This window comes from Episyrphus balteatus, chromosome 1 (genome assembly GCF_945859705.1).
Source record: "Episyrphus balteatus chromosome 1, idEpiBalt1.1, whole genome shotgun sequence".
Lineage (NCBI taxonomy): Eukaryota > Metazoa > Arthropoda > Insecta > Diptera > Syrphidae > Episyrphus > Episyrphus balteatus.
The window spans coordinates 112,491,828-112,505,126 of NC_079134.1; the positions used below are offsets into that span (position 1 = coordinate 112,491,828).

At 31.6% G+C, this 13,299-nt stretch overlaps 1 protein-coding gene across 7 annotated transcripts in view; it reads right to left on the minus strand.

The window, feature by feature from the left end:
- LOC129906973 (neurogenic protein mastermind) overlaps window positions 1–13,299 on the minus strand; it is a 151,505-nt gene that overhangs the window by 24,402 nt on the left and 113,804 nt on the right. For 4 of the 7 annotated variants that reach the window (XM_055982970.1, XM_055982972.1, XM_055982969.1 and 1 more), the window contains one exon: window positions 6,528–8,375. In XM_055982970.1, coding sequence (XP_055838945.1) covers window positions 6,528–8,375 — 1,848 coding nt within the window. Of the gene's footprint in view, window positions 1–6,527; window positions 8,376–11,694; window positions 12,025–13,299 lie in introns of all 7 variants that reach the window. The other 3 variants (XM_055982976.1, XM_055982975.1, XM_055982974.1) reach the window with 2 other exon arrangements.

Here is a 13,299-nt window from a genome sequence, read left to right on the forward strand (position 1 = left end):
ATCCGTTTTTGAAATATAACCGTTATAAAAAAAAAAACAGTTTTTCTTTTAAATTTTATAACGGTAATTTTTCAAGAATGGAGGCTAATAGAATTTTTCTGATTGCGGATTCGAGTTCAGCACATCAAAAACCTATAGAAAAGTATATTTTGGTTCTTTTAGCAAAAACCTTGTTGACCAGTGTTATTATTAATATTATTATTATTATGGAAGTCATATGGGGCATTCCATGAGAAAGTAAGACGCGAGAAATGCGGGAGAAATTTTAGTTTAGTTGACACTCATTTAAATATTATTGTATGTAACATTATTGGTTTTTTTAAATTTTGTTTTGAATCAACCTAAATAAAAACTTTCTACTTCCAAAGCGATTCGCCCGTGACGTCTGAAGTTACTTTATTAAGAAAGAAAGAAAAAAACGTATACTATATTTGCGTACTGCTTATTTTGTTTGTATTTGTTTCCAGAAATATATTCTTTATCTTAATGTCATCATTATTGTCACGATACTTAAATTAAGGAATATTTACCTACATAACAATAGGGAAACAACACTACTTACACATTTCAATTAAATTGTTATATGTATACATCAACATCATCATTTACTTTTAAGCATTATTTGAAAAAAAATTTATATCAAGGAACCCTGTGACACACTGTACAGGTTTTTCACGCTTCGGCGTTCTAAAAAAAAAGTTTTCGTTGTGCTTCTAATTTTCTCAATTTCAAGTAACATTGTAACGACCATATCGAAGAGGAACGCTGAAAGTATCGTAAAAAGAATTGATGGGACTTTTCTTTTGTTTACTATGTTATGCTACGGGATTCATTTTTTATTCCACCTAACGGTCCTGAAATAGAAAAACAAAACATAAGGAATACAGAGTACAGCACGTACGAAGTTAAACACAAACATACAAACCTAGGCTAAAGGATATCAGGGATGGCATTAAATGCTGAATATAATTTACACGAACACCATTCCATTTTATTAAACATCAAATTTTATGTTTATAATTTGCAAGGGGTAAATATATGGGCAATGGGCGGGAGAATTGTAGAGAATCTTAGTAATGCGACCATATGGATGTGTAAAACGCTCCATGCGTTGAAATTTTAGTCGACTTTTTCACAGTACCTATTTTAATTATTGAATTTTCTTACAGATCAAAATGTGATCTCTTTCGTGCTATTAGTCTTAAAGCCGACTAAAAACCTCGATTTATAAATGTTATGCCGAGTTCAAGAGCCTAAAAAACGCTTTTTAATTGTCTAATGATTTCATCTTTTAAACATTTGCAAAACGTGAACATACTAACATTCAAGTTTTAGCATAAAAAACATTCTGTTTAAGCTTAAAAAAAAGCTTATATATTTTTGATACGGATGAAATGTGTCGAATATGGATTAAGGATATCGTCGGTGGCGCGCGCAAAGTGTGTCATTCCAATAAAAAAAAAGGAATTTGATGCAATTTGTTAGATACAATACACATAAAAAGGTAATATCTTCCAAACTGCCAGTGGTAGTTGTCAAAGTCAGCTACCGTAATTCTTAATTGTTTTAAATTACCGACGAAAAACGCACAAAAAGCGAAAAACCACGCACACCACTAATTTTTTAACAATTATTGACCATTTTCCGAGAAGAAACACGAAGAAAATTTATTATTTTTCAATTTATAATTTTTTCAAATGACATTTTATAAAAAATAAATTATTCATGATTAAAATCTCATGAAATACATTGAAAATAGAAAGTTTATTTTGACTCTCCTGTAAAATTTGGAAAAATGGAGTTACAAACTTTGCACACGTCACAGACGAAATGATATTTTGAGATCTATCATTTTTATAGAGTGAAACTATTTGCTTTCTTCATTGGACAACGTCAAAAAATTGTTACAAACATTATAATAAACAAAACATCCTGCAAAACATATTCATTTTTCGTTTTTTTTTGTTTTCATGCAACAATTAGCATTATTTAAATGACTTAATAACCTTTTCAAAAGCTTTAGATAACATACATTTCAATATCTCGATTGAAAAGACAATTGTACGTATCTGGAACCCCTAATGAAATCAAAATTAATAAAACATGAACATTTATTTTTAAAGAGAATATAACAAAACACTAATGTAATCTCTGTCGCCATATCAACAACACAACACGTACAGCAAAGGGAAGAAAATAGAATACAAGAATAACAGCAACAACGAAAAAAGAGAACAATTCTACCACACTTAGATTTCATCCCTTTAAAACATATTGAGACAGAATATGCAAATAATTGAGAATTTCTGAAAAATCTGTAGCATGTCACAGAATGTTAACTGCGCAGTTGCTCAACCTACATTATCTTCTTTCGCATCAAATTGAAATGTTGATGAAATTTTGCGAAAAGTTGAATTTTTTTTACCAAATCGACAACATGTTTCCGAAATATACATGCGCAGTATCTAAATTGAATGTCTTATTTGCCGACGAAAACGAATTTTCTGTATCGGTGCTTCGAAACCATGGCGCATGATCAAGAAAATATCCAAGTCCTTGTACCTACTTCTCCTCACGTTGCGTCGTCAGTCGTCACCCACATTGAGTCGAGTTTCGAGTACCGATAACCAACCCCGCTGCATGCAAAAATCCAACCAGTTGTTACTTAATAGCTTTTTTACAAATGACCATTATTATTTAGTAGACAGCACAGAAACAGTACATCCCCTATGAACTGTGTCTTTATGACACCCTAGAATGTCTGCAAGCTAAATTTGTATATTTTGTTTATACATTTAACTAAGCGTGTTGTAATATAAATAGAGATACAATTTGACACAAAGGAATGTTACAACTTTCAACAGCAGTGATGTACATAAACATGGCATTACTTGCAATTTTATTGATCCATTTAAAAAGGATATCCAGGGACAAGAAAGTTATTACACTTTTTGCCCATTTTTGGAGATTAAATTTGGTTGGGAACATCCAAAAGAAATTAAATAATAAAATTCAAATACCCTCAAGAAGGAGCTTTTTCGTCTTCTTCTTTTTCTTTTTCATAGTTCTCTCCCACACGTTAGAAACTTTAAAAAGAAAAATTATAAATGTGTAAATATGTATATGTGTTTGTTTATATTATGTGAGGTGAATGTGTATGTGTGTGAAAAGCAAACAAGTGCTTTAGGAAGTTGTTTGCCGACAAATAGCAAAATGATATGTTAATGTTGGTAAATCTACTATCCAACTACCCCTGGAGAACGTGCTGCCCCCTTTCTAATATAGAGTTTTAGATACCTTTTATGCTTGCAGAATAGCCTAGCAAGGATGACGATAGGTACTGGTGGCTGTAGTTGTTAGGAAGTGACACAAAACACAACAGATGGATGCATAATATCGAGCAGACTTAGAATGAGACAGAATCTGAGCGTGTAGATATGGAGAGGCTTGGAGAGGTTGGATACAACGATGAGAAAGAAAATGGTTGGAGGTTTCGTTGATTTCAGAGCTTATTGGAGTTAAGTAATTGAAGATGTTAAAAGCTTTAATAATATATTCATTCTGGCTTTCATATTAAAATTGCTTTACAGGTATAAGAAATAGCAAAAATGACAGGGGCAAGGTGCGGTGGAGGGCGGTGTGGCGGCGAGCGGATAGGTATACTTGTAGCAATGGGAAGGTTGATGAAGATGGCGTAAGTGGTAGGTCGTTTTCGGGCGGTCGGGAGATCCACTTTTGCAATATTTTGTTTGGTAAAAAAAATTAAGGCATGAGAATCATTGTATAGTGATAAATAGAGGTGGTGTGATTTGACTTAATATGCTGCTAGAACGGTAATGGAATGGTTGTTATAGCTTAAATAAGGCCCAATACATATAGAGCTTTCTTTGGTATGTGTACAATTTGAGAATAAAGTTGGAATGTTCTTTTTTATTATAAGGGGAGAGCAATTTAATTAGTGCTCTGAAGATGTCTTGGGCGTATGAAGTTTGTTTTTTTTTTTCCTTTTTTTATGATTAAGATAAACCATTTATTATTTAATAAAATATTAAATCATACGTATTGCTATTCAGAGTTCTGAAAACAATAATTTTAAATTACACAATAGTATTTTGTGTAAAGGCATAAGTCTGAAAACAGCTAGGTACAGTGCCAGTGGTCCCATTTCCATATTGCATTTTTGAAGGAAAAATCGAATATTTCTATAGATAAGGGGAATAAGTTTCAATTTTTATTTTTATCAATTTTCGGCTTAATAATTTCAATTCTGTATAAACTGAATTCATTTTTTACATTGGAAGTACTTTAACTAAAGTACTAAAGGTTTCTTCAGATGGAGTGCAAGTAAATAGAAATGATTTCAAAGCATAGAAAGGCACTCTTAGTTTTTACTAAAAGGTAGGTTTAAATTATTGGACTGTAAGCAATTGTAAAAATATGCTTTGTTGGATGAAACGAAAGTAAATAGAATGTTATCTGATGAAATAAGATTACACTCGCCATCCCCGAATAGAGACAATTCAATCGAAGGTAAACTCACCCCAAGGCCAGGCATGGCGGTGAGAATCTTATGATTCGGTTAAGTCAAAGAAATTGGTGGGTACATACAAAAATTTTAATATTCAACCTATGTCTTTGATTTCTTAAAATTAGCCATTTTTTAAAATTAATTCTTAACCTTACCTTAATACAATGCATTTATTTAACTTTATTTTGTTTTTAAATAATAAATATTTATCTTTTCATATTTTTTCTTGCATTCTTTACATAAAGTGAATAAATAAAATTGGTAAAATTTACTACCCCTTATTGCATACGTGGCCAAATTTGGCTCATGGTCTTATTATTTAATGATTGAAGGATGTTTTGAAACAACGCAAATATTAATTCATGCGGTAAAGGGTTAAGAAAAAAAAATGTTTTTTTATACATTTTTTTAATAAAGTTTTGTATGTATGTCGTTTCTTAAGAAAACAGTAATCCACATACCTATAAAAACAAAATTTGAAGAAAATTGACGGAACGGATTTTGAGATCATTGATGTTTTTTTTTCATTTTTTTAAATTTTAAAATTAGGGATACTAAATGTATTTGATATAGGAAAATGCCAAAAATTTAGTAAATCCATAACAGGAGGAAAATCAGGAATCAAGAAAACTGTTCAAGTACCCCTTTAAAGGTCCTAGTGGATGGAGAACTTGGCTATGTGAAGTTGGCACCCCCAAATGCTAAATTTTTTTTTCAAACCTACATGGATCGATTGCCCAAGGTTTTATTTTCACTATCCTACGCTTAGTTTAAAAATTATAGAAGAATTAGTTTTTATTCAGCTCCCAAAAAATTTAAAAAAATAGTACGCATACACCTCAGTGACCTTTTTTTATTTATAATTTAAAAATAAAGTAAATCCACTGGCGTGGGCATTTGGCTTTATATTCTTTCTTGATTGAATGTATCCATATAACATTCCTGTTAAAAAGCATAAGTAGATTTGTTTCATTTCAAGTGTAAAAAATCATTAATATTTTTGGTTTTCAATAGAAGCACCTAGAAAAGCTACATGCTTAGTAAAATCTCTCCAAATTTTTTTCAAAAGTAACCGCAAATAAATTGTGTGTGAAGTGATTTCTTTTTCACTACACGAATAGAACTTTTTAGACTTTTCTGAACTAACCTTGGTAATTCCAACAAATGACATCACTTTTTTCGTTAGCCAACCATTAGTTAAAAAATTATGGCAAAAAACTTTTTTCAAATTACCAACGTCTTAAAAATCAAAATTTGTTTTTTGTTCAGTAAAAAATGTCCTTTTTAATTTTTTTTCTAAATTAACCATGTGGTTTGTGTTGTGTTTTTTTATCTTTGTTCAAAAATATCGCAAAAACTTATTTCAAAATACATATATGTAGGTAAGATTTGTTTGTTGTTGTCAAAAAATACTTTATTTTTTTTCAAATATTCCAGATCCTGATTTTTTTGTTGTATCTCTTGAAAAAATAGTGGAATAAGGAAAACAAAAGTTGGGCTATCCTGGGCTAACGTTGGGCAAACGAATCACAGTCCAAAACCAACAATTTTTACACTGAATAAAAAAAAATTAATTTTTGTGATTTTTGAGGTGAAACAAAAATAATTCCGTTATAATTTTAGAGCTAAGGGTGGTCTAGCGAAAAAAATCTTGGGCTGTCCTGGGCTTACATTGAGCACAGAAACAGGCAGGTTTGAAAAAAAAAATTGGCATTTGGGGGTGTCAACTTCACATAGCCAGAAAACTTCATGATTATTGTCAGATTGTTAATCTTACAATACCGAATTGTATATCAAAAATGAGCCTGATCTGGCACAGTGATCTTGAAGACGCGGCAGGTTTCACAAAATTGAATCCCAAAAATGATTTCAGGATGCTAAATTTGTAAATTTTAAAATCATACCTGGTCCCTTTTTTTATTTACAGGCACGCGGGATTGCATTTTGACTTAGACCGAAATAAATTGATTTCGTTAAATAATAAGAAAAAATTACTTACTTGAATACCATGTGCTCCACTCTGCTGGCTTATGTGCAACTGTTGAGTTTGTTTCATTTGCAATGTTGTTGTCGCTGTTGACTGAATACCACCACTATTTGAACCACTGTTGTTTGGATTGACTCCATTGCCAACACCACCCGCTGAGTTCTGTCGCTGGGCGTTGGCAGCATTTGCCGAACTTTGTTGCTGCGATGGTTGTTGCTGCTGTTGCGGCTGTTGTTGTTGTTGCTGTTGTTGAGGCGGTGGGCATTGCGAGGACATGTTAGGAGGGACGCCAGCATTGACACCTCGGGGTGGCTGCATGAAATTGGGTCCTGCAGGACTATTGTTGCCCTGCTGTGACATGGGCGAACTGTATGGCGAGTATTGCTGTTGCTGAGCTTGTTGAGCAGCTGCAGCTGCGGCAGCTGATTGCTGCTGTTGCGCTGCTTGAGGGTTGGTGGGTTTTGGGAAGCCTGAGCCAACAACTCCGCCAATTTTTGGGCCCATATTGGGATTTGGTTGTTGTTGGTGATGCGCTTGCTGTTGATGTTGTTGGTGCGCTTGGTGTTGTTGTTGATGCTGTTGATGTTGTTGCTGTTGGTGTTGTATTTGAGCCTGTTGCTGCAGCCTTTTGAGATCAAAATCGTTCTGAGACGAGTAGAAGAGTTCCTGTTTAATATCAACAAATGATTGTGCAGATGTAGGACCTTTGTGGTATTGTGGAGGCAGTTGTTGTTGCTGTTGTTGGGCATTTTGTTGATGTTGTTGTTGTTGTTGGTTGCTGATAGGATTACCGCTATTTACATTTGAACCATTCTGACCTCCAGAAGACATAAAATCGTTTACAAATGGCCCAAAGTCATTGTAGCGGTTGTTTGGGTTTCCACCACTGCCGCCCATCATTTGATTTTGCTGTGGAGGTTGCATAGGAGGACGAGGGAAGTTCATACCGCTCATAGCGTTTTTATGTTGGTGCTGCTCAGCCATGTGTTTGAGCGTTTGCGCCAGAGACAGCTCTGTGATTGGACCATTAGGACCATTTTGGAATTGATTGCGCATCTTGTTCAGTCCTTGGTTATCGCCTATGCCAGATCCAGCCATTCCCGGTCCTCCCCCAAATTGCGAAGCAAATTGTGCCATAGGATTTTCTGATTTTACATTCAGGCTGCTCATGAGATCTTGAGCACTTGGAGGCTCCACCTTAATACCATCTTCGGTTTTAATATCAAGTAGCGGTTTTTCGTCGAATCCATCCAAGAATCCGGGATTGAAATCCTGTAAATCAGATATCAACTCCTTGAATGTATCATTGCCCTCGTCTGTATCGTCACCCATAAGATCGGGAAAACCAGGAAAATTTCCATTTGGGCCTCCACCGTCCTTTTCCAGGCCCACTCCCAAATCAGAGAAGTCATGATCTGGCTCTTGTTTGCATTCAACAAGGTTGGCTAAGCCACCCAGCGTTGATGCTTTATTATGTCCACCCATTAGACCGCTGCCGTTTCCTTGCTGTCCACCACCCATGCCATTATTTCCACTTAGATCACCCCCAGGTCCAGGAACACCGCCACCTTGTTGCTGCTGCTGTTGATTACTTCCGGAATTTTGTTGTTGTTGATTCTGACCCCCACTACTGCCTTCACTTTTTACTGATGTATTGGTAAGCGCTTTTACTGTAACATTTGTGCTTATTTGTTGGGGCTGTGAATTAGCCGCCGAAGTTGTGAATTCTAATTGTTGAACAATTTCTACCGAGAATTTGGTTAAATTTTCTGAGCCATTATGCTGTAGCTTGACGGGTGGTTCAAAATTGTCAGCCCCATTGTCCACATCTTCCGCTGGTCTTTTAAGAAATTTTTGTTGCTGTAATTAGAAAAAAGAAAAAAAAAGTGTGACTTTTAGAAAGTTTTCTACAAATTATTTATGAAAAAATTACTTCATACTCTAAACATTGACTCAAAAAAGAACAAAAATTAGAGTTTTAGACAATTTAACGGTTTTTCACAATTATGGAGGATTGACGTGCTGCACTGAGCTCTCAGAACATGATTCTGATTTTCTTATTTAAACAGGTGGATCTCATACGATTACGGATTTACATCAAAGTATACAACAACTTTTGAGAGAAAAGTACCTACAGTTTGAAAACTAGCTCAGCAAAGAAAAATTTTCAACTTTTAATTTAACTCAAGTTTATTTATTTATTTAATATGTTAAACGCTAACATAAGAAACTACTTAAATTCTAACAATAGAAAAGATTTAACTTAAACTCAATATATGAATAATAAATTGTTAATTAATCAAGTCAAGTAAATACGGTCAGAAAAACCTTCAGAGAAATAATCAAAGACAGAATTTTACGAAAAAGACGTATTTGGAATCAATAGGTTCGAAATGTAACAAATAACAAACAAAAATAAACACATTTTCTCGACTGTTGTTTGTTTATTTCTTTTTGAATAAAAGTCTCGACTTTTGTTTGTTATTTTTCTCTGAAAAACCCTGTTTTGTTACATTTAAATTATAATATCTTTCGTTCTAATTTCAACTTTGGAAATTTTTATACATTTTTGAAAACTGCAATAACACAGTTTTTAAAATAATAAACCAGTATCACACCATACAATTTTTTTTCGGGATGCTGCTCTGAAATAAAAGTAAGAAATTTAGTTTTTATAAAACATGAAACTGAAAATTAATTTGCAGCAAAATGGCGTATGAAATAAAAAATATTTTGATTAATTAATTATTTCCTATTATTAGGCAACGTTTTAGTGGAAGAATTGTAAAAAACAAAAATCAATTATGAGCGGAGGAAGCAAAATACTGATGCAAAATCGGCATTTTTCGAAATTTCACAAAAACATTTAATCGAAAACCGTAAGGATTTGGGATGAACAAGTTACCGAATTCTGAGAGCCTTTAAGTTGGCCTATCAGCATATTTCGTTTGATCCATTACTTTTGGGACACCCTGTGTGTATATATTAACAACGATTTTCCTTCATATGTGTTTCCGATTACATATTTTGAAAGAATTTCAAAGTTGCGCTTCCTTAAATGTTGCATTACTCTTATTTTTTTCTAAGCAGAAGTATATATGTAGATATATTAATATTCCAAATATTATATTCAATTGTTAAGGACTGAATGAATTACTTACTTATGTACTTACTTAGATATTATTTTCAATTCAAAAAGGAAAATGTTTTTCTTTAAAATCAAAATAAAATAAAATGCACAACTGGGTCGCACGAACTTGCTCTTAGAGTTCAAGTTGCTTAAATTTTTAAGACTTTTTATATATAAATTTGGGAAATGTCAGGTAAAAAAAAATTAAATTAAAAAAAACATAAAATTCGTTAAAAAAATAAAACAAAATCTGAAATCAAATTGCCCTCCAAAACAAGTTTTGATTGATATATTAAGATGCATTTTTAGAAGAAAAAAATTTTTCAAAATCGTTAGAGCCGTTTTTAAAAAAACTAATTTTTTATAAATAATTTTTTGGAAAAAAAGTTTTAAAATAAAATTGGTATGCCATTTTGTAGAAATCACTAATCAACATCTAAAAACAAAATTTCAAAAAAATTCAATGTCCCGTTTTCGAAAGTTTGATTTTTCAAAAAAAAAAATTTCAAATTTTTTTTAAAAATCCAAAAATTATTTTTTTCGAAATTTTATTTTTGGCTTATATTAAAATTGTATAAATACTTTTTCACAAAAAGTTTCGTTGAAATCGAAAAAACAGTTTCGGAGCTAATCGGATTGAAAAAAAAAACTGTTCTATGGCAAGTTCCGTTAATAATGATTTTGAAAAATAAATTTTTTCATTAGAGGATAGACCTTGTCTTAAAACTTCTAATTGAATTTTTTAAACAAAATTGTTGGAGCCGTTTTTGAGCAATTTCAACTTTACTAAAATCGGTATATGACAAGTACCATTATTTTTGGTCAAAAAAAAAATAATTCCAAAAACCCCTCTGGAGAGTCGCCAAATAACGCTACATACATAGTTTGACATCAACCAGTCCATCCGTTTAGGCTGTAGCTTCGTTTACAGACAGACGGACTTCCGGGACCCACTTTTTTGGCATTCTCTATCATCGTAATGTCATGGAAAAATGTTATCTCAACTTTTTTTTTTGTACGAATGCATAACTTGATATAAAGTACCCATATCGCAAGTAAAAATAGTGCAAATTGTTCTTTGTTAACGTCTTTCTTTTTTATCTGAATACCATGTTTTATGTAGAATCAACACTAAAACATCTTTTTTTTAAATTGTTCAGATAAAAAAGTATAATTCATGTCTAGCTCAGGGAAATTAGTCAAAATATGGGCATGAAATCGCATTTTTCGCGGGACAAAATTTTTTTCATGGAATGTTTTCGGGTGGTTGTCCTTATCATAAAAGTCAATTTGTTGGGATAATTGGAGGTTCGTCAGATATATGAACAAATGTCATTTTGCCCCAACCTTGCGATACAAACAGGCACTTTGACCAACTATAAAATTTTATTTAATCAACTCACGGAATTGTTTTGTATATGATTTTTTAGATAATTTTATTGTTAATAAGTCTTACCTTTGTCAGTTTTTGTTAAAATGAATAACAATGGAGCTATTCAATAAAAACAAAACCAATCTCTTTTCCAAGATGGCGGCTGTTCCCAACCTCCAATTATCCCAACAAATTGACTTTTATGATAAGGACAACCACCCGAACGCATTCCATGAAAAAAAAATTTGTCCCGCGAAAAATGCGATTTAATTTACTAATTTCCCTGGGCTAGTCCTTTGAAAACGAAACGATTTCAAGTATAGAAATGAAATATTTATAAAAATTTGAAATTGAGTTATTTTCAAAACATCAATTTTTCAACTTGATTTTACATTGGAATTTTTTCTCTTTGTGTGATTGTGAATTGAATATCCTCAAACACACATGGTTCAAGAAACATTCTACCTCAATTGACACATTTTTGGTTATGTTAGAAAAGATGAAAAATTTTGTTTAAAAATTAAATACACTTATAACACCTTTAGTTTTCTGTCTTTGAAAAAGTTATACAAACAAATTTGAGGTCACTTGTATTCCTACATAGATATCAAATTATTACCAAAGTTTTGTATGCCGTTTTTAGTAATATGAAAAAAATTATAATAATCAATATTTACCCAAATATTCATTAAAAATCGGTGATCTTAATTTTATTACAATCCGCGCAAACAAAAATCAGCGTTGTATTAGCTCTTTTAATCCACTTAAGTTGCAGCGTTCAATTTTGATATAATTTATGTTTAATCATAATTAATTGTGTTGAATTTACTTTGGTTTAAAAATCACTTCTACACTTTAAGTTAGTTTTGCACTGTGTTTTTATGTATAATATATTTCAAGTTATTCTTCATTTTTATTTGAAGTTAATTTATTTTTGCAATTCTTTAACAAATTACATCTGTTAGTTAGATTTCTGCATCATCTTTGTCTTTCCTTCGACTGCTTTTCTTATAATAGATTTTATAAATATACATATTAAGGATTATAATAAAAAAATATAAAACAAAACAAAAACAATAACAATCATTCATTCAGTGTATTTCATTTATTTTAAGTGTGCACTTTATTGGAGTTATTTCATTAAAAAAATCACTACAAAAGTGCCCATCAAATAATAAGTGCGCTAAAATGTTTTTGAGAGTTCGGATATAAGACAGTTGTAAACAGAACAAGATAAAAACATTGAAATTATACAGGGTGTCCCACAGTCACCGCCCCAAATGAAAACCATGGACTTCTGACGTAATTTTAAGTCGAAAAACTTAAGTGGCAATTTTTTCGTTTTCGTCCCGTTTTCGAGTTATGACGGTTTTTATGATTTTTCTCTCTTTTCCTTTAACTGGCTTTATCTTTGCCAAACTACGTCTGATTCGAAAGATTTTTTTACAACCAATCAAGAATTCATTACAGTTTAAGTTTGTCTCAAAACTTTTTTTTCTGCGCACAACCGTTTCTCCGCAAATTTGCATCAAAAACAATTTTCGTCGTTTTTTTAAGTTCTTTTTTACACTTTAATATCATTTTGGTCAAAAAAACAAGTAAATGAGTATTAATTTTTTGCGCTTATTATTAAAGCCCAGCTTATTTTCTTAAAAAATATAAGTTCTTTTTCATAAAAATGGCTACTGAAAGTAATTTAACAAAATAAACAAACTGAGTGAATTAAAAAAAAAATAATTTTTACATAAAGAATTAATTTAAATGAATTAAAAACTTTTTTTCTGAGCTATTGTGATTAAGAAAAGAAGAAAAAGATAAATCTCAGAAAAAGTTTTAATTCATTTAAATTAATTTTGTATTTAAAAATTATTTTATTTTTAATTCACTCAGTTTGTTTATTTTTTTTAATTACTTTCAGTAGTCTTTTTTATGAAAAAATCTTATCATTTTTAAGAAAATAAATTGGGCTTTAATAATAAGTGCAAAAAATTAATACTTATTAACGTGTTTTTTTGTCTCAATTGATATGAAAGTGTAAAAAACAACTTAAAAAACGAAGAAAATTGTGGTTGATGTAAAATGGCGGAGAAACGGTTATCCGCAGAAAACTGAGACTTGAGACAAACTGTAAAAAACTCTTGATTGGTTGTAAAAAAAATCATTCGAATCAGACGTCGTTTGGCAAAGATAAGCCCATTTAAAGGGAAAAGAGAGCAAAAATCATTAAAAACGTCATAAGTCGAAAACGGGACGAAAACGAGAAAATTGCCACTTAAGTTTTT